This window comes from Aureococcus anophagefferens (assembly GCF_000186865.1).
Source record: "Aureococcus anophagefferens unplaced genomic scaffold AURANscaffold_6, whole genome shotgun sequence".
NCBI classification, from domain to species: Eukaryota; class Pelagophyceae; order Pelagomonadales; family Pelagomonadaceae; genus Aureococcus; species Aureococcus anophagefferens.
The window spans coordinates 995790-1019318 of record NW_008705566.1 but is presented as its reverse complement, the minus strand read 5'-3'; the positions used below and the strand labels follow the sequence as shown (position 1 = coordinate 1019318).

The following is a 23529-nucleotide window of genomic DNA, read 5'->3' as shown; positions in this document are numbered from 1 at the left end:
GACCATGGCGGAGAACGTCGAGCCGCCCGTGCGGCTGCCCGGCATGGGCGACGCCGCGAAGCCCGCGTCCTTGGGCGCGCGGCGACGGAGCATGGTCGTGAACCGCGACATCCAGAAGGCCGTCTTCACGCGCTGGGTGAACAACCGCCTCGGCGCCGACGGGTCCGGCGAGGCCGTCGTCGAGGACCTCTACGGCGAGCTCCGGGACGGCGTCGTGCTCTGCGCGCTGCTCAAGGCCCTGGGCATGGACCCCTTCTCGCGCGGCGGTCCGGACCGGCGGCGTGGCGAGGTCTACCACATGGGCAACCTGTCGATGGCGTTCAAGGCCATCGACAAGGCGGGCGTGAAGGTCGTGAACATCGGCGTCCGCGACGTCTACGACGGCAAGCCGGACCTCATCCTCGCGCTCGTCTGGGGCCTCGTCTGCGCGACGGCCGCGCGGGGCCTCGCGGCGCGCCTGAAGCGGGACGTCGACGGCGCCGCGCGCGTCGTCCGCCGCGCGCTGCTCGACTGGGCCCAGGAGCTCGTCGAGGGCTTCGACGACCTGCCGCGGCCAGGGCAGGACAAGAGAGCGAAATTCCAAACTTCAAAGCCTGATATCTCGGCCGTTTTTCACTCGTTTCGGCTGATTTTTGGACGAGCGATCATCTCTCGGAACGCTCTCGAAGCGTGGATGCCTTTTCCGGGACGCGCGCGCGCGGAACACTCACATTGAAGCGACGTTGAATCACCCTTATCCTGCCCAGGCCGCGGCTCGCGACGACGGACGCCCTGGGCGACGGCCGCGTCTTCCTGGCGATTTTGCACGCGTGCGACCCCCGGAGGCACGCCTACGACCCGACCGGCGACGGACCGCGCGACTGCGCCACGGCCTTCGACCGCGCGAGCGACGCCTACGGCGTGCCTCGCCTCCTGGCGCCGGGCGACGTCGCCGACGGCAACGCCTGCCTGACCTACGTGTCCGCGCTCCAGCCGGCCGTCGACGCCGCGCACGCGGCGGTGCTGCGCGAGCTCGTCGACGCGGACGCGCCCGAGGAGGTGTCGGCGCCCGAGGTCGTCGGCGACGCGCCGGCTTCGCCCTCCGCCGCGACGGCGCGCCTCGCGCTCGAGGCGCGCCTCGAGCGCAGGCACGCCGAGGCCGCGCGCGCGCTCGAGGACCGCCACGAGGCCGCGCTCGACGCCGCGGGCATGGACGCGTTCGTCGCCGCGGAGACGCTCAAGAAGGAGCACGCCGAGGCCCTCGCCGAGGCGCTCCGGTCCAAGGACGCCGCCCACGCCGCGGCGACGCAGGCGCTGGAGGCGCGGGCGGCGCGGGAGCAGGAGCGGGCGCTCGCGGCCGCGGCGAAGGCGACCGCGGACGCGGCCGCGGCGACGGCCGCGGCCCACGAGCGCGCGCTCGACGATTTGACCGCGCGGCTCATGGCCGAGGCCGACGCGGGCCGCAGATCCGCCGAGCGGGGCGCCGCGGAGGCGACGGCGACGGCCGTCCGCGCGGCGCGGAAGGAGGCGGACGCCGCGCGCGACGCGGGCGAGGCGCTCCTGCTGCGGAGGCACAAGGACGACGTCGCGGAGCTCAAGGCCGCGGCCGCGGCCCTCGCCGACGCCGCCGCCGCCGCGCGCGAGACCGACGCGCTCGCGCGGGCGTCCGCGGCGTCGGCCCAGGCCGCCGCCGTCGCCGCCGTCCGCGAGGAGAAGGACGCCGAGGTCGCGGAGGTCCGCGCGGCCGCGCGCGCGTTCCGCGAGGACCACGACGCGGCCGTCGAGGCGCTGGCGAAGCAGAAGGACGACGAGCTCTACGCGGCCGCGACGTCGAAGAGGGCGCTCCAGGAGCAGCACGAGGCGGCGATGGACGCGCTGTCCGCGTCCAAGGCCGCGGAGCTCGACGCCGCGGCCGACGCCGCGGCGGCGCTCCGCGCGGAGCACGACCGGGCGCTCGCGTCCCTCGCGGCGTCCAAGGACGAGGTCATCGCCGCCGCCGCCGCGTCCAAGGACGAGCGCGCGGCGTCGCACGCCGCGGCCGTCGACGACCTCCGGCGGTCGCACGAGGCCGCGCTCGCGACGCTGACGTCGTCCAAGGACGAGGAGCTCGCCGCCGCGGCGAAGGCCGAGGACGCGCTGAAACAAGCGCACGAGGCCGCCGTCGCGACGCTGACGACGTCGAAGGACGAGGAGCTCGCCGCCGCCGCGAAGGCCGAGGACGCGCTGAAGCGGGCGCACGAGGCCGCGCTCGCGACGCTGGCAACATCAAAAGACGCGGCCCGCGAGAAGGCCCTCGCCGACGCCGAGGCCGCCGCGGCGCGGACGCTCGCGGCGTCGGAGCAGGAGCGCGAGGAGGGCTACGGGCGGCGGCTCGCGGCGCTCGAGAAGCGGTTAAAGGCGCACCACGCGAACGAGCTCTCGAGCCGCGACGGCGCGCACGCGGCGGCGCTCGCGGAGAGCGCCAGGCTCCAGGAGGAGGAGCTCGACTCGCTGCTCCTGCTCCACGAGGTGTCGCTCAAGGAGCACACGGAGGCCGCCGAGGCGGACCGGCGGAGCGAGCTCGACGCCGCGCGCGCGGAGATGGGCCGCAAGTCCGACGGCGCGGTCTTCGCGGCCCTCGAGGCGCGCGAGGCCGAGCTCGCGACGCTCCACGCGGCCGCGGTCGACGCGCTCGACGCGCGCCACGCCGGCGCCGTCGCCGACGCCGCGGCGGCCCACGCGCGGCTCGCCGCCGCGGCCGCCGCGGAGCATCGGGACACCGTCGCGCGCCAGCACGCGTTCCAGGAGGAGGCGCGCGAGGCCGCGCTGACGATCCAGGCGAAGCGCCACGACGGCAACCTCTTCTCCGCGCTGCGCGCGCGCGAGGAGGAGCTCACGGCGGCCTTCGACAAGATCCTCAAGGAGCGCGAGGCGGCCTTCGTCGAGGCCGAGGCGTCCTTCGAGCGCGCCATGAAGGACCAGCAGGACGCGCACGCGAAGACCATCGGCGACCTCGAGGCCCAGCTCCTCGCCTTCGAGCGCGCGGGGCCGCCCCTGCCCCCGCGCGAGAAGACGGTCTGCTGCGCCGGCGGGAGCCCCGCGACGTAAACAAGCTTGATGGAGTTGTGAATCATATTGCACTTCAAATTACCGCGTGTTACGACGGGACCTCGGGCGACAGGAGGTCGAGCGCCGCCGCCGGCGCGGGCTCGGGCGGCGCCGCGAGGTCCGACGCCCCGGGCGGCGGCGCCGCCGCGAGGTCCAGGAGGTCCGGGGCCGGCGGCGGCAGCACCGCCGGCAGGTCCAGGAGGTCCAGGGCCGCCGGCGGCGGCGCGGGCCCGTCCGCGAGCGTCAAAAGGTCGACGTCGGCCGCGACCGCCGCGGGCACGAGGAGCTCCGGAGGCGCCGCGTCGAGGCGCGCCTGCTCCGCCGCGACGAGCGCCTGCTCCGCTTCGACGAGCGCCTGGGCCGCCGCGACGCGCGCCTCCTCGGCCTCGCGCTCCCGCGCCGCCGCCGCGGCGCGCGCGGCCTCCGCGTCGCGCTCGCGCTCCGCGTCGCGCGCGGCGTCGCGCTCGTCGAGCGACGCCTCGAGGTCCGCGTTCTCCCGCTCGAGGGCGACGACCTCGGCCTCCAGGTCGCCCACCTCGCCGACGAGCGCGTCGAGCCGCCCGCGCGCCGCCGCGAACGCGCGCGCCGCGGGCGCCGCGGCGACGTCGACCTCCGGCGCGGGCGCGTCGCCGTCGTCGAGCGCGGCGCCGTCGAAGAGCGCGTAGTCCGCGCGCGAGTCGTGCTCGAGCGACCGCACGACGGCGGGCACGACCCGCAGGTCCCGCGACCCGGGGCGCGCCGCGACGCACCGGTAGCTCACGGACGCGTCCGCCGCGGCGACGGAGACGCCGAACAGGACGAGGTGCGGCGCGTCGAGCGCGGCGCGCAGCGAGCCGAGCGCGGCGGCGTCGCGCAGGGACGGCGTCGGGCCGAAGCCCGGCCGCGACACCCAGAGGCCCACGACCGTCGCGCCCGCGGCGGCCGAAGCGACGGCCGCGGCGTCGGCCGCGCCCGCGGCGTCGAAGAGCGGCGCGCGCGCCGTCGCGAAGCGCAGCGCCGTCGTCACGCGCTCGCTAGCGGACCGCAGCTCGTCCTCGTCGCTCACGCGCTCGACCGCGCGGACGCGCGACGCGCCGAAGAGGAGGCCGAAGAGGGGTGTTTGCTTTGTGTTGTTCATGGCTTCGAGGATCAACGCCGAGAGCAGGGCGCCGCCGAGCTCGAAGCGGTGGTCCTCCATCTGTCTTGTGAGCGGTCTCTCGCGGGTGACGATCGGTCAACAACCTGCTCGACGCGCGGCCATTGCCTTGGCGCCGGCCAAAAGGTCGATGTTGCATCTCGTTGCTGCGAGAATCGAGCATGGTGCCGATCCGTGCGCTGTTGCTCGCCGCCGCACTCCTGCTCCCGCGAGCGACATGCAATCCCAACAAGATGGTCGTGCGCGTGCGGCTCGCGAGCGGCGCCCTGCGCCGCGTGGCCTTTGACGGCGACGACGCGCCGACGCTTCGCGACCTCAAGCAGCAGACGGACACGAGCGCGCTCTTCCTCGACGAGGCCTGCACGGAGCCCGCCGACGACGACGCGACCCTGGCGGAGCTCGACGTCGTCCACGGCTCCGTCGTCTACGCGCCGCGCGAGGCCTGCGCCGCGCGGGCGCCGCCCGAGGCGGGGCGCGCGGCGCCGTTCTTCTCGCCGTACCCCGCGCTCGCGAAGCACGGCGGCACGAGGCGCGAGCGGACGAACACGCACGCCAACGCGAAGACGTGGAAGGCGCTCGTCAAGGAGCGCGAGACCGTCTTCTACGTCAAGTCCTTCGACCGCGTCTGCGAGGCGGCCAAGCTCGGCGCCGACGCCGTCGAGACGTTCGCGGCGCTCGGCGGCGCCGGCGGGCCCGCGCGCGCCTGGCTGCTGGGCCGCCGCGGAACCGGCCGCAACAACGGCACGGTGCACGTCGAGGCGCTCCACGAGGCGGGCGCCGACGACGACGCGGTCTTCTCGGTCGCGGCCGCGCTGGGCGTCGAGCGGCGTCCCGTGATTTTCGAGAGATGTGGTGTGGGAAACCAATGAGAAATCGTGACCATCCTGCTTCGTAGGCCTCGAGGCCGTCGGCTGCGCGTTCTTCCGCGCGGCCCGCGACGCCGGCGCGACGTCCTTCGTCCTCTCGGCGCGCGAGGTCGCGTCCGCGGCGGCGCTCCAGGCCGAGGCCATGCGGCGCGCGGGCGCGGCGGGCGGGCCCTTCACGTTCGCGACGCTCGTCGTGTCGTCCGGCGCGTCCGGCCTCGACACGGAGGCCTTCGAGGCGTCGCCCCTCGCCGTGCAGATGGCCGCCGAGGGCGTGCTCGCGGCGCCGGAGCTCCAGGGCGACGGGCCCGACGACCCCGTGAACGCGACGGAGGTCGTCGTCGTCGAGCGACAGGACGCGACGACCATCGACCCGCGCTTCCTCTACCGCGCGGTGCCCGTCGCGCCCCTCGACGCGCCGGAGGTGCTCGCGGCGGACTTTGCGGCGTCGCCGGGCGCGCGGTCGCCGGCGGCGACGAAGCGCGGCGCGGCCGCGGCGCTCGCCGCGTACCTCGGCGACCGGCCGTCGAAGAAGCGGCTCGCGGCCAAGCTCGCGGACTTCGCGCTCCTCCTCGCGCTCGCCAAGGTCCTCACGAAGCGGGACTTCGCCGCCGCCTGCGACGCCGTCGCGGCGGCGCGCGCGGACGCGGCCGCGGGCGTCGCGGTCCCCGCGAAGCTCAAGGCGGCCGTCGACGCCGCGCTCGCGCTCGCCCAGGACTAAGGAAGAAGCCCGGCTATATAGCAAGCTCAATTCAGGACGGACTAAGAAGCCTACTAGTATATAGAAGGAATATAGAAAGCTCAATTCAGGTACCGGTCGACGTCGTCCTCGATGGGCGCGTGCTCCAGGGGCGCGTGCTGGCCCGGGTGGGCGTAGAGGTCCTCGTTCACCTTGCAGCAGAGGAAGAAGTCCGGCGGCTGCTCCGCGGCGGGCGGCGCAGGCCGCGGCGGCGGCGGCGCGTCGACGATGACGCCCATGACCGACGGCCCGAAGCGCGACTCGACGTCGACGGCCTTGATGGGCTCCTCCTCCGCCCGGGGCTCGACCTCCTCGCGTTCCCGTCGTCGCCGCGCGAGGAGCAGCAGCAGGAGCAGCCACCAGCAGCAGCAGCACGTGCACGCGAGGCACGCGATCAGAACGACGATCCACCAGGGCCGGTGCTTCTTCTTCTTCGTCTCCTTCTCGTAGACGACGGTCTCGCTGTAGACCTCGACGTAGACGATGTTGCTCGCCGTCGGCACGGGCGTCGGCAGCGGCGTCGGCAGCGCGCTCGGCGCCGGCGACGGCAGGAACCCTTCGGGCGTCGGCGCGAGGGACGCCGACGGCGCGGGCGACGGGAGCGTCGTGGGGAAGAGGAAGTAGGCGTTCTTGCAGCACGTGCAGCCGTTGCCGCCCGGCCCGCCGCAGCCCGTGCCCTCGTTGTAGCGGCCGTTGAAGACGTCGCACTCCGCCTCGCTCGTGACGCAGATGCCGCCGTTGTTCTGCTGGTAGCAGTAGTTGACCTCGTGCTCCTTGGCGGCCTGGCAGGTCGTGAGGAGGTTCAGGGGCCAGAGCCAGACGGGCAGGTCGCCCGACGGCGCGGCCGTCGGCGCGAGGTCCGGCGCCGTCGGCGCCGCGGCCGCGGGCGCGGCCGTCGGCCCGGCGGTCGCGTAGGCGTCGGCGTCGTCGTCCCAATACTGCTCGTTCGCGCCGCCCGTGTCGTAGTCCATGAAGTCGGGGTAGCAGTTCATCGACATGGTGCACGCGGACGACGTCAGGTCGCCGAAGCCGAGGTCGGCGTAGTAGGCCGCGGCGTCCGCGTCCGCGCAGAGGCCCGTGCAGTCGTCGTAGAGCACGACGATGGCGTCGCCGTCGTCGGCGCAGGTGAGGCAGTCGTCGAAGTCGCCGTCGAGGCCCGCGTCGGAGTAGCCGCAGAGGCCGCAGGCGCCGGGCGGCGACGGCGCGCCGACGACGACGTCGTCGTCGCCGGCGTAGTCGCCGGCGTAGCACGAATCCGTGTGCGTGACGTTGGCGCAGGCCGCCGCCGACGTGTCGTAGTCCTTGGCGCCCAGGCGGCTCGGGTGTCGCGCCTCGGCCTTCCCGTGGACGGGCCGGCGGGCCGCTTCCCGGAAGTCCGCGGCGCGCAGGGCGCCCGTCGCGGCGAACTGCGCGCGGAGGTACGGATGCGCGGTCTCCACGAGGCGCCTCTCGCCCGAGGGGCCGGCGGCCGCCAGGGCGACGGCCGCCGCCAGGATGGGCAGGCGTCCCATTGTACGGCCCCGGGGGGACAGGATATTTGCGAAACTCTAGATCTTCATGGGAAACTTCCACAATCTTTCCGATCGCGCGAGAGAGCCGACAACGCGGGAGAGCTAGGGCGCTCTCTGGTGGTGCGTGCTTTTGCGCGCGCCTCGGACCGCGACCGTCGGGGCAGCCACCGGGGCAGCCCACACAGCCGGGAGAGCCGGGAGAGCCAACGCGGCAGCCGCCGGGCCGGGGCAGCCGCCGCCCAAAGGAAGCATGCCCCTCGACACGGTGCCGGAGCAGCAAAAAACGCCCAAGCGCATGGGCGTGCTGCGGGGCTCCATCCACACGCACACGTCCGGCATCGGCTACGGCGCCTGGCGCGACGGCCCGCCGTCGGAGCGCTTCCCGACGTGGCGGAGCGAGAGCGACAAAATCGAGCCCGACTTTGGGCACAGCACGACGTGGCAGCACAAGAACCCCGAGCGCCGCTGCAACGAGGCGAACCGGCTGCTCGTGAGCGGCGAGATCGGCAACTGGCTCCGGCCCGACTTCGTCGAGCCGAACCGGGAGCGCTACAAGTTCCTGGACCGCACGTGGCACCTGCCGGAGACGGGTCGCGGCGCGCGGAGCCGCCAGCGGTCCCAGGCGAACACGCCGAAGAAGCCCGCGTTCACGTCGGAGATCCTGAGCAGCCGCATCAACACGCCCGTGAGCGACCTCAAGCGCTCGCGGTCGACGTGCCTGAGCCTCGAGTCGGGCCGCCTCGACCCCACCTTCGCGCGGTCCTGCAAGCGCGACCTCAGCCTCCAGCAGAAGCCGGACCTCTTCGCGAGCACGCTGCCCTTTCAACAGACGAACGCGCGCGCGGCCTTCGCGCAGAACGAGCTCTCCTCGAGCCTCACGAGGCATTGGACCCACGCGCTCCGGGGGCAACGGTACTAGGCGCCCAGAGCGCCGCGCGACGTCCCGCGAACCCTTTCCCTTTCTGCTCCCTTACAACATTCGCACGTCTCCCCCTCCTATTCCGCCGGCGCGGGCGCCACGACGGCGGGGGACGCGTCGGGCGCGGCGCCGCCCATGGGCGGGAGGCGCACGGACTTGACCTGGCTGCTCCGCCTCCCGCTGACCCAGCCCGGCGCGTCCGCGAGCGGCACGGCCGCCGGCTCGTCCGCGCGCGGCTTCGGCGGCGTCGCGAGGGGCTCGAGCGCCGCCGGCGTTTCGGGCTTCTCCGCGAGCTCCGGGTCGGGCGCCGTGTAGACCTTGGCGAGCTTCTTGTTCTGCTTCCGGAGCTCCTTGCTGTGGTGCTTCCAGAAGACGCAGCCGCCGGCGCCCGCGCAGAGCACGAGCGCCGCGACGACGACGAGGACGACGGCGTAGGTCGCGCGGCCCGACGACGACGACGACGCCTTGGCGGGCCGCGGCGTCGGCGCGAACGTCGCCGTGGGCGCGGCGGACGGCGCGGCCGTCGACGGCCGCGGCGTCGGCGCGGGCGACGGCGCGGGCGTCGGCCCGGGCGACGGCGCGGCCGTCGGCGGCAGGGAGCCCGTGGGCGACGCCGTGGGCGCCGAGTAGATGGCGCCCGCGGCGATGCAGTAGTGGAAGCGCTCGGCGCTCTCGTCGCCGTCGAAGGCCACGTAGATCGACGAGAGCTCCGTGGACACGCGGTACGCGAGGGTGCCCGCGACGGAGAGGTCGGCGAAGGCGAACTCGAGCGACGTGCAGCCCTCGGGCGCGCAGTCGTAGACGCGGTCCCGGAAGGGCGCGGCGTGCGCGTACGTCGTCGAGACGACGCGCGTCGCGGCAGAAGCGCCCGTCGCGAAGTCGACCGTCGCGTTCCAGACCGTCTCCGTGACCGTCGTCCAGGCGGCCTCGTCGGGGAAGAAGCGCAGGGACACGCGGTTCGCGCCGGCGCACTCGCGCGACGGGTACGGCGTCGGCGCGAGCGACGGCGCGGGCGACGGGCCCCGCGACGGCGCCGCCGTCGGGAGCCCCGACGGCGTGTGCGCGGCCGTCGGGAGGAGCGACGGCCCGACCGACGGCGCGAAGGTCTTGAGGACGGTCGTGCTCACGCCCGTGTACTCGGCCTGGGCGGCGAAGTCCGCCAGGGACGTCGCCTGGAGCCGGCGGCCGGCCGTCGCCAGCCGCCGCGCCGCGTCGGCGATGTGCGCCTCGGCCGTCGCCTTGAAGGACCCGTCGTCGATGGCGTCCGCGACGACGTCGTTCGCGTCGGACGCCGCGCTCGACACCGTGCCGCCCGCGCCGCGGTCCATCCAGTCGTCCGTGTAGAGGTGCGTCGACGCCGTGAGCGACGCGCCATCGCCGTCGACCGCGCAGGACACCTCCGTGACGCTCGTCGCGTCCGTGCCGTAGCCCGTGCCCGCCGTCGTGTTGAGGACGTCGATGAACGTCACGATGAGGATGCCCTCGACGTCCAGGCTCTCATAGTCCTCGCAGAACGTCGCGCTGGACGACACGTCGACGTTCAGGACCATCTCGAGGTCGAGGCGCGACCGCGTGGGCGCCGCGCTCGGGAGGGCCGTCGTGGGCGCCGCGGACGGCCGCGTCGTCGTGGGCAGCGGCGACGGGCTGCGCGTCGGCGCGGGCTCGGGCGCCTGCGACGGCGCGGACGACGGCGCGGGCGACGGCCGCCGCGTCGGCGCGGCCGTCGTCGGCGCCGGCGCGGGGACGCGCGTCGGCGCGGGCGCGGGAGCGCCGGACGGCGCGCCGCTCGGCGCGGCCGTCGACGGGCTCGCCGTCGGCGCGCGGTCCACGTCCCCGTCCTCGTCGAGGCAGTAGTCGTAGTAGATGTCCGCCGCGTCCGTGAGCGTCACCGTCGTGAACGCGTCGCCGCCGCCGATCTGGTACCACGCGCCGGACGTCGCCGACGGGTCCGTCGTCGTCATCACGAGAGTGACGCAGCCCGGCGTGACGCAGCCGTAGGTGACGCTCGAGCTCCACGAGCAGGGGTCGCACTCCGCGACGACCGTCGCGCCGTCGAAGTCGCGGTCGAGCGTCGACGTCGTCTGGTCGTAGGCGACCCAGGAGACGTAGGTCGAGAAGAGCGCCGGGTCGCTGTGGACGATCTTGAGCCGCGTCGTGTCGGCGTCGGGGCACTCGGCGAACGAGGGGACCGGCGTCGGCGCCTCGGACGGCGCGGGCGACGGGACCGCCGTCGTCGGGGCGGGCGTCGGCGCGGGCGTCGGCGTCGCCGTGGGCTCGGGCGACGGGCTCGGCGACGGGGCCCGCGTCGGGCGCGGCGTCGGCGCGGCGGTCGGCTCGGGCGACGGGCTCGGCGACGGGACGGGCGTCGGCTCGGGCGTCGGGGCGAACGTGGGCCGGGGCGTCGGCTCGAGCGTCGGCTGGGGCGTCGGCCGCGGCGTCGGGGCCTGCGTCGGCTGGGGCGTGGGCGGCCGCGTCGGATCCGGCGACGGCGACGGCGTCGCGCCCGCCTGGGGCCGCGGCGTCGGCGAGGGCGTCGCCGCGGCCGCGCCGTCGTCGTCGTCCGGCGTGCACGCGTAGCACGTCGCGTCGCAGCCGACGCTCGCGAGCACGCCCGCGGCGTCCTCCTTGGAGTCGCAGCGGTCCAGATCGCCGCTCACCCAGGAGCAGTCCTTGTCCGGCGACCCGTCCTTGTACCAGCTGGCGGAATCGGCGACGCAGGCGTGGCCGACGGGCGCGGGCGTCGGGTCCGGGTCGCCGGCGACCGCCGTGCACTCGTTGCACGTCGCGTAGCAGCCCACGCTCGCGAGGACGCCGGCCGAGTCCTCCTTGGAGTCGCAGCGGTCGAGGTCGCCGGAGACCCAGTCGCAGCCCTTGTCCGGGGAACCGTCCTTGTACCAGGACGCGGAATCGGCGGTGCACGCGACGGGCGCCGCCGTCAGCGTCGGCTGCGGGCTCGGCTGGTTCAGCTCGCAGTAGGCCTCGAGCTCGTCGTCCGTCACCGTCGAAATGTACGCGAGCGAGCCGCTCGTGAAGCACGGCTCGTCCGTCGTCATGTAGTACTGCCCCCCCGCGGAGATGTACTGGAGGTAGTAGTCCTGGGAGTTCACGTAGGAGCAGCGGCTCGAGCAGCAGTAGCTGTCGCCCGTGACGTCGCGGATCTTGTGAAAGGTCTCGTAGTTGGAGATTTCCAGGAAATCGCAGCAGTACTTCTCCTTGCCGCACTGGTCGTCCTCCTTGGACGGCGACTGCGTCGGGGCCGCCGTCGTCGGCGCCATGCTCAACGTCGGCCGCGGCGTGTCGCTCGAGTAGAGCGACACCTCGAGGTAGTCGCCGACGACCTCGAAGTACGCGCTCATGGGCCGCGACGTCGTCGCGTCGCCGACGTCGAGGATGATGTTGTCGCCGTCCTCGCAGAGGCCGTCCGTGAGCAGCGTCGTGCTCGGCTCGCAGTCGACCATGCGGCTGTTGCCGTACTTGCCCGACATGCCGCTGTTGTAGCTGAACCCCGACCAGGTCATCAACGCGCCGCTCTGCTGGGAGCGGTACTCGATGAAGAGGAACTCGTCGTCCGTCGACGTCGACACCTGGAGCGCGACGGGGTAGCCGGGCTCGAGCGCCCCCGTGTCCGTGCCCTGGATCGTGTACGTGCAGGGGTTGCACTGCGGCGCCTCCGACGAGTCGTAGGGCTCGACGTACTCGACGTACTTGTTCAGGAGCCAGTCGAAGGTGAGCTTGCCCTCGACGGTGAAGTGGTTGCTCAGGTCCGAGCTCGACACGTCGCCGCCGCCCATGGGCGAGAAGAGGTTCCCGTACTCGATCCAGTCGTCGTCGTCGTCGTACCACGCGTTGACGCCGCCGACGTCGTCGCTGTCGTTGTCGACGTAGGACGCGTGGTTCGCGCCGAAGTTGTGGCCGACCTCGTGGATAAACGACGGGTCGTAGTTCGTCGCGCCGAGGTTGAGGAACGCGCCCTCCTGGGAGACGTAGCCCACGCCCGCGGCGCCGTTCCCGGAGCAGTAGGGGACGACGACGACGTTGAAGTCGTAGTCCTCGCGGTCGTAGCCCTCGTCGAGGGACGCCGTCGCGGCCATGACGTCGAACGCGTCCGGGTCGCCGTCGTAGTTGCCGCCGTACCAGTCGAGCTCGTCGTTGTCCTCGCACGTGCTCTGGTCGTAGTCGACCTCTAAAATCGGCGTGATCGTGACGTCCACCGTGAAATTGCCCCAGCTGTTCGCGGTCCAGAAGTCCTGCGCGAGCGCGACGACCTCCTCGAGGTACGAGATCACGTCGCCGTCGTGGTCGCTCGCGATGACCTCGTAGTCATAGACCGTGTCGCAGTCCTCGCTCGACGGGCAGATCACGGAGACGAGCATCGTCTTGGCGCCGAGGATCTTCTTCGAGTACTTGTCGTCGAGGCGCGCCGCGGGCCTCCGGTCGCGAGCGGCCGGTCGGTCGGACGTCACGAAGACGCCGTCGACGACGGCGCCGACGACTGGCTCGTCCCGCGCGGGGCCGCGCGCGGGCCCCGCGTAGGGATGATGCGTGACGCTGCCATCGCCGTGGCGCAGCGCGGCCTTCGTCTCGCGCCGCGATCGCGCCGCGCGGTCGCGGCCGCGGCTCCGCGGCGTCTTGATCTCCACGGTGACGTCCGCGGACCCGACGAAGGGCGCGTCGGCGTGGCAGTCCGCCGGGAGCTCGCGCGACGCGCGCAGCTCGTCGAGCGCGAAGCTCAGGTCCACGGCCGCGCCGTGGTCGCCGCTGGAGATGAGGGAGCGGAGCTCGCGCAGCCGGGCGGCGCAGGAATCGGCCGTCGCGTTGCGAACGACGCCGTCGTGGACCAGCCGCGATCGGAGGCTCAGCTGACGGTCGATTCTATAGTGGGCGCAGGCCAGCGCGAACCACGGCCAGACCCAGGGCAGCGTCCACATGCCGAAGGCGCTGCCTCACGAGTGCCTGGGGTTTCATAAACGAGGGCAAAGTTGAAATGAAAGTTGCTGGATGCCATCCGCACTTCGCGCGGGCAGCACCTCAAGTGTCAGAGGATCAGATGCTGGCTGGCTCTCGCCGGCCCACCTAGGGGGCCGGGAGGGCTGCCCCGGGCTGGCCGGGGCATGTCGAGCTTGGCGACGACGACGGAGGCCGCGACGCGGAGCCCGCAGTCGCTGGCGAGCGGCGGCGACGACGAGGGCTGGTGGATCTATTTCCGGGCCGAGGCGCCGGACGGCTGGCCCGAGCGCGCGCGCGCGGAGCCCGTCGTCGCCAAGCTCGCCAAGGAGCGGCCGGTGCTCGCGGCGGCGACGGAGAAGCGCTGCGGCGCCGGGGACGCGCGGGAGGTGTCGTCGCGCGGCTCCGGCGCCTCCCCTCGCGGCCGCGGCCGCGCCGGATCGACGCGCGCGCTCGCAGGCTGAAGCGCGCGCTCGCCGACGCGCGCGCGGCCCTCGTCGACGCGCTCCAGCGGCGGGCGCGCGGCGTCCGTTTCGGTCTCGCGCCTCTGTTTGAGAAGAAAAAAAACGGACTCGCGCCGTCGCAGGCGCGACGCGGCCCTCCGCCAGCGCGACGCGGCCGTCGTCGAGCGCGACGCGGCCGTCGAGGCGCTGCGGTCCCAGACGCTGGCCAACGCGCCGCCGCCGGGCCGCTGGCGCGGCCGCGGCCTCGACGACGCGGACCGCGGGCGCGTCGCGGCCGGCCTCGTCGGCGACGAGGTCCTCAACGGCGAGGTCGGCGAGATCCTCAACGGCGGCTACGACGACTACCCGGAGCCGCCGCCCCTCGTCGTCGACCGGGACCTGGCCCGGCCGCCGTCGGCGCCGGGGCGGCGCGGCGGCGGCGACGGCCAGCGGCGCCGGTCGCCCGCGCGCGAGCCGCCGCGCGCCGCGAGCCGCGAGCGGCCCGCGTCCGCGCGAGCGCGGAAGAACGGCGAGGCGCCGCCGCGGACGAACGGCGACCGGGCGGCGCCCTACGCCGACGGCGACCGGCCGTCGCGGCGCGCGCGCGCGTCGCCGAAGAAGGCGGCCAAGGACCGCGGCGCCGCGCCCGAGCGCCGCGCGAAGCATAGCCCGGGGTCCGCCTACGACGGCGGCGAGGCGGGCCCCAGCGGCCAGGAGCGGCGGCGCAGCGACGCGCGGCGCCTCGCGGAGCTCGTGCGCGCGACGGCCGTCGTCGTCGACCGCGTCGAGCACCGCGCGGCGCGCGACCTCGCGGCGCGGTGCGACCGGCCCCCCGTCCGGAGGCGCGACGCCGGCGCGCCCCGCCGGTCGCCGTCGCCGCTGCGGTCCGCGTCGTGCGAGCGGCCCGCCTGGCGCGCGACGAGCCGCGCGCCGACGCGCGCGTGGGAAGACATCGCCAAGTCGTCGGTCCGCGCGCGGACGCCGCGCCGCGGCCGCGGCGAGTCGCCCAAGCCGCCGGCGGCGCGGCCCAACGGCCACCGCTCCGTCGACGCGTCGCCGGCGTCGCGGGCCGACTCGTCGCGGGACCGCAAGCCGAAGCGCGGCGCGTCCGCGGACCCGCCGAAGCGCGCGTCGTCCGCGGGGCCGCGCAAGGCGAGGCCCACACCACGGGGCCGCGCGCCCTGACAACTCCCGTCGTTCGTGCTTCCGGCTCTCCGCGCATCCGCCGCCCTCCGAGGCGCCCGCGGCGCAGCACGCCGACGCCCAAAAAAATCGTCCGCGCGGCCCAGCAGGGCCGCGCAGCTAACCCCTTTGTGTCACGATCCTACGCGGGCGCCCGCTCGAGGTTCTTCCGCGAGACCCAGCCGGCGACGGGGACCGCGATGCGGCAGCGGACGACGCCGCCGGGGATCGTCCGCTCCTCGACGACGACGACGCGCGCGCCCGTCGGCAGCAGGTCGCCGACCTGCGGCGAGCCCATGTCGCGCCGTTCGCGGACGAGCGCGCCGAGGCGCCCGCGGACCGCGTAGGCCGCCCCCGCGGCCGCCTCCTTGCGCGCCCGCGCGGCGTCGAAGAACGCGCCGATCTCCGGGTGGTTCGTCTTCGACAACGTCGCCGGCGCGTGCTTCGCTCCCGGGATCTCGACGACCGTCGCGGCGGCGAAGGACGCGACGAGCGACCGCGCCAGGGCCGCGGGAACCACGGGGTCGTCGGCGTGGACGACGAAGAGGCTTGGTGTTTGTAGGGGTGGGCCCGCGTCGAGGTGCTTCGCGACGCTCGGGTCCCGCGGCCGGTGCGAGCTCAGGCCCACGACGAAGCCGAGGTTCGCGAACGAGGGCAGCGCGCCGCGCTCGGCGAGGACGGCGATCATCGTCGCGAGGTTGCCTCCCTGGCTGAATCCCAGCAGCCCATCAAACCCTCCTCCCTCGAAGGTCTTCGACGCGTAGGCCAGCGTCGCGTCGAGACGATCGTAGACGCCGGCGTCGCTCGCGTTGTACCACTCGCGGTAGGCGCCGTATTCCTTCTTCGGGAAGAACTCCATGATCTGGCCGCCGGAGCCCGCGTTTTTCGGGAGGCGCATCTTCTGCTCGTCCTCCGCCGTGCACTCGTAGGGCGCATCGAGAAGAACGAAGTCGATCCACGGGAAGCGGTCCTTCCAGCCGCAGAGCTCGAGCTGGAGGTTGAAGATCTTCGCGTTGGTTCTGAAGGAGTGGAAGCACAGGACGCGCAGAGCCTTCCTCTCGTCCACCAGGGCGGCCATGCTCACGAGACTCGAGCGCTCACTTTTCCTGCGCGTCCACCATGCTCGAGTGCAATGGAGGGGCAGCTTCGTCAACCAAAACTTCACTAGCAGCAGCGTCGAGCAATGGCCTTCCGCACAGCAGCCCGGCGGACGCTCTCGTCGTCTCCGAAGCTGCATCGCTTGCGCTCCCACCAGGCGTCGCACATCGACCTGGAGGAGATCGATCGGCTGCTGTTTCGCGCATCCAGGGACCAGCTGTGGGTGCCGCCGGGCGGCCGCGGCGTCTTCGGTGGCCAGATTTTGGGGCAGGCGCTGCACGCGGCGACGCGGGCCGTCGGCGGAGGCTGGGGCGTACATTCCCTGCACGGCTACTTCCTCCAGGCGGGCAACCCGCGCCACGACGTCATCTACCGCGTGAAGGAGACGAGCGAGCGGCGGTCGTTCGCGACGCGGAGCGTCGAGGCGCTCCAGGGCGGCGACATCATCTTCAAGATGCAGACGTCCTTCTCCGTGCGCAAGCGCGACGCCGCGCCGCAGCCGTCGCACCAGGACGACATGCCCGCGGGCGTGCCGCCGCCGGAGTCGCTGCCGTCGATGCGCGAGTTCATCGAGGAGCTGCTCCCGCGGCTGCCCGAGGGCAAGGTGCGGGAGGAAGTGTTGCGACTGGCGCAGATCCCCGTGGACCTCAGGTTCGTGGACCGGCCCGATCCGCTGGACCCGGACCCGCCGAAGCAGGCGCCCGTGCGCCGCGTTCGGATCGGCGTCGTACGACGGGCACGCCTGTTGGCACGCGTACTTCGTAGGTCTGGATGCGCGTCGACAAGATCGACCGCGCGTTGAAGGAGGCGGACGGCATCGACGCCTGCTGCGCGGCCTACACGTCGGACCACGCCTTCCTCACGACGGCGCTGCTGCCCCACGGCATCCAGCTGCCGTCGCCGAAGCTCGGCGCCGTCGCGAGCCTGGACCACAGCATGTGGTTCCACGCGCCGTTTCGCGCGGACGACTGGCTCCTCTACGACATCCGGTCGCCGCGGCTCGCCAACTCGCGGGGCCTCGCCCTCGGGTCGCTCTACCAGGATGGGCAGCTCGTCGTGTCCGTCGCCCAGGAGGGGCTCCTGCGCCTCGCGCGGCCGTCGGCCCAGCGGACCGCGGCCACCTGGGCCATGCGCGCGAACAAGTTTCTCGAGAACGCCCTCGTCGCGATGAACTTTAAACGGTAGGCTGCTTCTCTCGTCGCGACGGACTTTAAGCGGGGCTAGGCTGCTGTCGGCACGCTTTCTTGTGCGCCGGCCAGGCGAGGCGCTGGTGGGCGCGGGAGCAGTACTGGCGGTCCTTGCACAGCGAGCAGGCGAGGAGCTTCCCCGCGGCGCCGCAGACGTCGCAGCGGCGCGCGCGCGGCTCCGGGGCGAAGACGTCGCGCGCCGGGGGCACGCGCAGGCCGGCCGCCCGAGCCGCGAAGGCTTTCACGGCCGCGTCGTCGGCGCCGTGGGCGATCTCGAAGAGCGGGACGTACTTGCTCGCGAACGCGAGGAGCGCCGAAACGTTCTCGAACTCCCGGGGCAGCTTCGTCAGCTCCTCGGCGGCCGTCCACGCGAGGTTCAGCGCCTCGGGCAGCGGTTCCAGCACTCTGCCGCACGCGGCGCCGTCGGGGCAATCCGCCGCGATGCTCTCGCAGACCGCGCTCGCCTCGAGCATGGCCCGGCAGCACGCGTACCGCGCTTCGTTCGCGGTCCCTTTCGGCGGCGGCGGGCCCGAATCCGACGGCGCGTAGTCCTCGAGCGCCTCGCAGGTCCAGAAGTGGATCTGCGCCAGGGAATGGAGCGCGTCGGCGACGAGCGCGTGCGCCGGAGACAGCGCGTAGGCCGCGCGCCTCGCGAGCTCCGCGTAGGGCTCGGGCTCGCCGTCCGGCGACGTCCACCAGGCGCCGCCGGGATTCTCCGACAGCGTCGCGAGCTTCGCGGCCGCCGCCTCGACGTCGGCGCGGATCGCCGCCTCCGCGGGGAGCCGCTCGGCGACGTCGCCGCCGACCCAGACGCCGTCGGCCCGCGGCCGGGCGACGCCGCCGCCGCGGCCCAGGAGCGCGCGGCACGGGTCCGGCCCCGCGCAGTGGTCGCAGCGGCACGTGAAGAAGTAGCGCTGCTTGAGCGTCGCGCGCCGCTCCTCGCGCCGCTGGCGCCACGCGTCGTGGCCGACGTAGGAGAAGGTCACCTGCTCGCCGGCCTTGATCGGCCGGATGCAGCGGTAGTTGAGGCGCGCGCCGCGCGTCGCGAACGTCGCGTTCGGCGCGCAGCTGTGCGACACCTTCGACGCGACGTGGAAGAGGGCGCCGCGCTCGCCGCCCGTCGCGTCGCGCGTCTCGTGCGCGTTCGTCGTGTGGATGAGCACGAGGCGGTGCGCGAGGCCGAGGTCGAACTCCGGCCGCGCGCGCGCGAGCTCCGCGGCGAGCTGGCGCGCCGTCTGGGTCGACGCGTCGGTCCCGTCGAGCGGCGGCGCCCACATCTCGAGGATGAGATCCTTCGACGCGTCCGGCGCCGCGGCGAAGGCGTCCAGGTACTCGTAGAAGTCGCCCGTCGACAGGTCCCGCGACCGGCGCCACGTCATGAGCGGCGCCTCGTCGAGCACGAGGTCGCCGGGCGCGAAGTCGCGCGCCGCGACGAGGATGTGGCCAAAGTACGCGTCGTGGCCGATGGCGACGCCCGCGCCCGCGGGCTCAAAGGGGAAGACGCGGCGCTCCGACGACGACGGCGCGGCCGCGGGCTCCGGGGCTGGCGGCGGCGCGGCGACGGCGCGCGTCTTCGGTTTTGCGATCGCGAGCATAGCGCGCGACTCGACGTCTCCGGAGATTGGCGCGCCATCGCTCTGGAGCTCGAAGCGGTCGCCATCGATCCCAAAGTGCGTGCAGCATTTCTCCCAGAGGCGCGCGGCCGACAGCGGCTTCCTCTTCGGCAGCGCGACCTTCAGGCTGCGGTCCTCGAACGTGACGATGGCGGCGCCTTCCATCCCTTGCTGTCGACCTTGGAGATGGCGGCGCCTTCCATCAAGACTCCATGCTTCAGAGGGGGCTGCCGGCCTTGGGAGACGTTGGAGGGACCCACTGGTGGCGCACGGCACGCGTCCGACGACGCCCCGGTCGCGACGCCGCATGGGTCCATGGGAATTAAAGGAAGTACTCGCGCTGCATGCGCTGGCGGCCGATGCAGCCGGAGCAGCGGCGGTTCGGCGGGTTGGCGACGGGGTTCTGGAGGGCGCCCCCGGCCGGCCCCGGTTTGACCTCGCCGTCCGTCGCGTAGTACATGAAGGCGGCGTCCTCGGTCCAGTCGAGGATGTCCGGCGGCTCGGGCACGTGGCCCGCGTTGAGCTCCGCGACGATGGCGTCGACGCGGTCCCGCGAGACGGTCTCCGGGGCCGCGGGCGCGCGGCGCGCGGTCGTCGGCGCCGTCGGCGCGTCGTCGGCGTCGGGCACGGTGATGCCCTCGAGCTCCGCGGCGCCCCCGAGGTCGACGAGCGCGACGCCCGCCTCGAGCTCGCCGGCGCCGACGTCCGCGTCGAAGGCCGCGACGGCGCCGGCGCCGAGCTCCGCGCGCGCCTCGTCGACGGAGTAGACCGCGGCGCGCGACGCCGTCTTCCGCTTGAGCAGCGGGCCGAGCGCGAGCCACGACTGCGCGAGCCAGCCCGGCGCGCCGACGACCTCGATGCGCGCGAGCCGCGCCGGGTAGACGCCCACGAGCGCGTCGAGGAAGGCCTGGATGCGCCGGGGCCGCAGGTGGCGCTGGGGCGCCGCGCGCCGCGCGTCGACCTGGAGCACGAGGCCGTGCTGCACGGCCTCGCGGCCCCGGCCGAGCGCGGCGTCGACGACCGACCACACGCGCCCCAGGAGCGGCGCCATCTTCCCCGGCGCGTCGAGCAGGTCGTCGCCGAGGTCCAGGCGCGCGAGGTCGAGGAGCAGCCGCGGCCGGCCCTTGGCGTCGCGCGCGTCGTCGCAGAGGAGCCGGAGGAAGCCGTCGTCGCCGTCGCACGCGTCGAGGCGCTCGGCGCCGAACGTGGCCACGCGGCACTTCCAGTAGTCCCGGTAGAGCCGCGCCGCCTCGGCGACGTCGTGCTTCCGCGCCCCGAGGAAGCGCATGAGCCGCTCGTCGGACATGGGCTCGAGGAGGCGCCCGCCGTTCGTCGGGATGATGACCGTGTCGATGTTCTCCCGGAGCTTCGCGAGGAGCTGCGCCTCCCGCGCCTCCGACGGCCAGGGCGCCTCCTCGTCCCCCCCGTCGACGACGCGCGTGAACGACGCCATGTTCGCGCTGTGTCCAGACGCGACGGGACTTCGTTGCGGCGCCCGGGGCTGCCCGGCCAATGATGAAGCAAACGTTAAACCCCCCAACATTCGGCAGACCACGCATTCCTGGTGTCGACCAAATTTATTCGTCCACCGGCGACGCGGGCTTTGACTGCGACGACGCGCGGCGAACCAAATACGATGGCTGCGCGGGCGTTCCTCCTGGCCCTCGCCCTCGGCGGCGCGCGCGCGCAGGACGTGGAGATCGAGGTGCGCCGCGCTCCCCGAAACCCGCGCTGCCCCCGCGGCCCCGCCCCGAATGTTACCCTCCGCGCGGGGGAAGGCTGCCCCATGTCCGGGGGCGGGCGCGGCGTCCCCGGGGCCCGGGGCGCGGGGCGCGCGGGGCGCGGAACACGCGCGAGGACCCCCGCGCCTTCGTAGGCCGTGCCCGACGTCGAGGTCATCCAGCGGCCGCAGCTGCTCTACTCGTCGATCTCGCCGAAGCTCCGGATCCAGGGCAAGGGCTTCGGCAAGGTCGCGGGCGACGTGCACGCGGCGTTCATCCCGCCCCTCGAGAAGAAGGGCAAGCGCTTCTACAACCTGACCGTGACGGACACGGTGCTGTCCATCGGCCTGAAGAAGGGCTTCCAGTGGCCGCAGTCGTCGACGGGCGAGACGAGCACGCTCTTCCTCCAGTCGCTCGTCGTCGACGCCCACGGGTCGCAGAACCAGCTGCCGAACCCCGTGCCCGTGGCGTCCATCATCCCGCCGCCGTCCGTCGTCCGCGGCGAGGACAAGCTCGTCTACATGACGGGCACGAACCGGTTCCTCATCAACGGCACGGGCTTCCGCGAGGGCTCCATGTCGCTGACCTTCGACCCGCCCCTGATCCGCGACGTGGACTACGTGCTCGCCGTGCGGTCGCCGACGTGCATGCAGCTCGTGCTGAAGACGGGCCGCAAGTGGCGCAGCGACGGCGAGCCGGGCCCGCTCCGGCTCCGGCGCATCGACTCCGGCGCGGGCGCGCTCCGCATCGACCCCAAGTTCGGCGGCGTCATCGTCGCCGAGGTCCAGGTGGACCTGGGCGGCCACGGCGTCATCGCGTCGCCGTCGCCCCAGACGCTCCTCTACCAGAACGCGCCGAGCCTCGTCATCAAGGGCAGCGGCTTCGCGCACGTCAACGAGGTCGCGAACTTCGGGTCCCCGCGGCTCCGCTGGGGCAACGGCCTTCTGGGCCGCGGCGTCAACTACACCGTGTCCACCTTCGACGACAACAAGGTCGAGCTCGTGCTCAAGCCGGGCTCCGTCTGGCGCCGCAACGGCGCGAACCTGCCCGCGCCGCTCACGCTTTTAGCGGCCGACGTCGGCTCGGGCCTCGTGGCCATGGGCGCGACGGAGGCGCGCAAGGGCGTGCGCGTCGCCACGGTCTTCGAGGCGCCGAAGATCAACCCGCAGCCCCTGACGTCGCTCTTCCGCACGCACAGCGCGCAGCTCTGGATCACGGGCGTGGGCTTCACGCGGCCGGGCTCCGTCGGCGGCGGTTTCGGCGGCGAGATGAAGCTCGACTTCGAGCCCGAGCTCAAGGTCGGCCAGGACTACACGCTCACGGTCTTCAACCGCACGCACCTCCTCGTGCGGCTCCGCGAGGGCCGCGCCTGGGCCGCGGCGCCGGGCCCGCTCTACGTCGTCGGCTGCGACGCGGGCGCGGGGCCCTACGAGGCCTTCAAGCCCGCGGCCGTGGCCCACATTTTGCCCGACGCCGACTCCCACCCGTCGGGCGTCGAGGTCACGCGGACGAACTCCCAGGTGCTCTACCAGACGCCGGCGATCCGCCACCTCGAGATCCACGGCTCGAGCCTGTCCATGGAGGCGAAGCTCGTGTTCAGCCCGCCGCTCTACAAGAACGTCGACTACAAGGTGCTCCGCGCGACGTCGGATTTGATGGTGTTGGGCCTCCTCGCGGGCAAGACCTGGCGCCAGACGGCGGGCCACCTCATGCTCATGTCCATCGACACGGGCGACGGCGCCGTGGAGATGGCGCACGGCACGGGCATCGTCGTCGCCGACGTCGCCGCGAACCCGACCGTGGCCACGTCCACGGCGCGCATCACGGCCTCCACGACGCGCCGCCTCTCCATCTACGGCACGGGCTTCTCCATCGACGGCACGGAGCTCACGCTCGAGCCGACGTCGCGGTCCGCGTACGACGTCGAGGCGGTCTACGAGAACGAGGTCGTGCTCCGGCTCCGCGAGGGCAAGACCTGGGGGTCCCTGGGCTCCGCCGAGTCCATGCCCCTCGTGGTGACCAAGATCGACACGGCCGCCGGCGAGTACATCTTCCAGGACACCTACGGCAAGCCCCAGCCTGTTGTTGTGGCGTTGATCGTCCCTGATTCAGCTGCCACCACCAAGGGCGGCGACGTCATGCGCTGCGACGACACGTGCATGTGGGCCAACGACGGCGTCTGCGACGACGGCTCCAAGGGCCGGGGCAAGGACGGCGACGCCCGCGACGGCGCCTGGTGGGAGGACGACGACCTCGGGGGCTGGTACAGCGACGAGCGCGAGGACACGGACGAGTTCGACCAGTACGACTACGGCTACATGTACGACGACTCCTACGGCTACTACGGCGACGACGCCGCCATGCCCGCCTGCATCGCCGGCACGGACTGCACGGACTGCGGCGGGCCCCTCGAGTTCATGGCCGAGGACGACGACGCGGACGCGGACGCGGGCGACTGGGACGACGACGAGTGGTTCGACGACGACACGGAGGAGTGGTGGGACGACGACTACGACTTCGGCGAGGAGTGGGACGGCTTCGAGGACGACGAGAAGGACGGCGACGGGCCCATCGGCATCATCTCCTCCGTCCAGCCCTCGAAGAAGCCGAACAAGCGACACATGACCAAGGAGCAGCGCGAGGCCCTCAAGCACGGCTCCGGGGGCTTCTTCGACGTCGCGGCGCACCCCGCGGCGGCGGCGGGCGCGGCCCTCGCGGCCCTGGTCCTCGCCGCCGTCGGCTGCCTCTCCTTCTGCAAGAAGGAGGAGGGCCTCCCGACGGAGAACCCGTGCCTCGGCGGCAAGCGCAAGCAGGCCCAGGCGTGAGCGGCGCCCCCCTCCACAAAAAAAAAACATCAAAAGCAAAAAAAAAACATCCCGCAATCTCACCGAGCCGCCCCCCGCCGCCCGCGGACGAACGCGCGGCCCCCGCCGCCCCGCGCTTCCCCGAACCTCACCCGAGAACTATAGCTTGTTGCACCGACGTTACCGGCGCGGGGGCTCCTGCGGCTTTTTCGGCGGCTGCTGCGGCCGCTGCTGCGCCGCGTAGGCCTGCTGCTGCGCCGCGTAGGCCTGGGCCTGCTGCATCATCATCATCTGCTGCTGCTGC

At 73.4% G+C, this 23529-nt stretch overlaps 5 protein-coding genes across 5 annotated transcripts; 4 read left to right on the top strand and 1 right to left on the bottom strand.

Annotated features, from left to right (window-relative positions):
• Positions 1 to 94: 94 nt before the first annotated feature.
• Positions 95 to 424, top strand: AURANDRAFT_16650 (hypothetical protein; the record flags this gene model as incomplete). Its single annotated transcript, XM_009037620.1, has 1 exon — positions 95 to 424. A coding segment is annotated over one exon (330 nt), but the record flags the coding sequence as incomplete, so codon positions are not given.
• Positions 425 to 13344: 12920 nt separating this feature from the next.
• AURANDRAFT_63067 (hypothetical protein) lies at positions 13345 to 14805 on the top strand (the record flags this gene model as incomplete). Its single annotated transcript, XM_009037621.1, has 2 exons — positions 13345 to 13571; positions 13764 to 14805. The coding sequence occupies 2 exons, from the start codon at positions 13345 to 13347 to the stop codon at positions 14803 to 14805; spliced, it is 1269 nt and encodes a 422-aa protein (XP_009035869.1).
• A 1261-nt stretch (positions 14806 to 16066) lies between these two features.
• AURANDRAFT_8382 (hypothetical protein) lies at positions 16067 to 16456 on the top strand (the record flags this gene model as incomplete). Its single annotated transcript, XM_009037153.1, has 1 exon — positions 16067 to 16456. A coding segment is annotated over one exon (390 nt), but the record flags the coding sequence as incomplete, so codon positions are not given.
• A 654-nt stretch (positions 16457 to 17110) lies between these two features.
• AURANDRAFT_63066 (hypothetical protein) lies at positions 17111 to 20153 on the bottom strand (the record flags this gene model as incomplete). The annotated part of the gene is made up of 2 exons (XM_009037277.1): positions 17111 to 18827; positions 19036 to 20153. 2 exons carry the CDS (start codon positions 20151 to 20153, stop codon positions 17111 to 17113), a joined length of 2835 nt encoding a protein of 944 aa, XP_009035525.1.
• Positions 20154 to 20996: 843 nt separating this feature from the next.
• AURANDRAFT_63065 (hypothetical protein) lies at positions 20997 to 23246 on the top strand (the record flags this gene model as incomplete). The annotated part of the gene is made up of 1 exon (XM_009037622.1): positions 20997 to 23246. The coding sequence occupies one exon, from the start codon at positions 20997 to 20999 to the stop codon at positions 23244 to 23246; it is 2250 nt and encodes a 749-aa protein (XP_009035870.1).
• Positions 23247 to 23529: the final 283 nt, after the last annotated feature.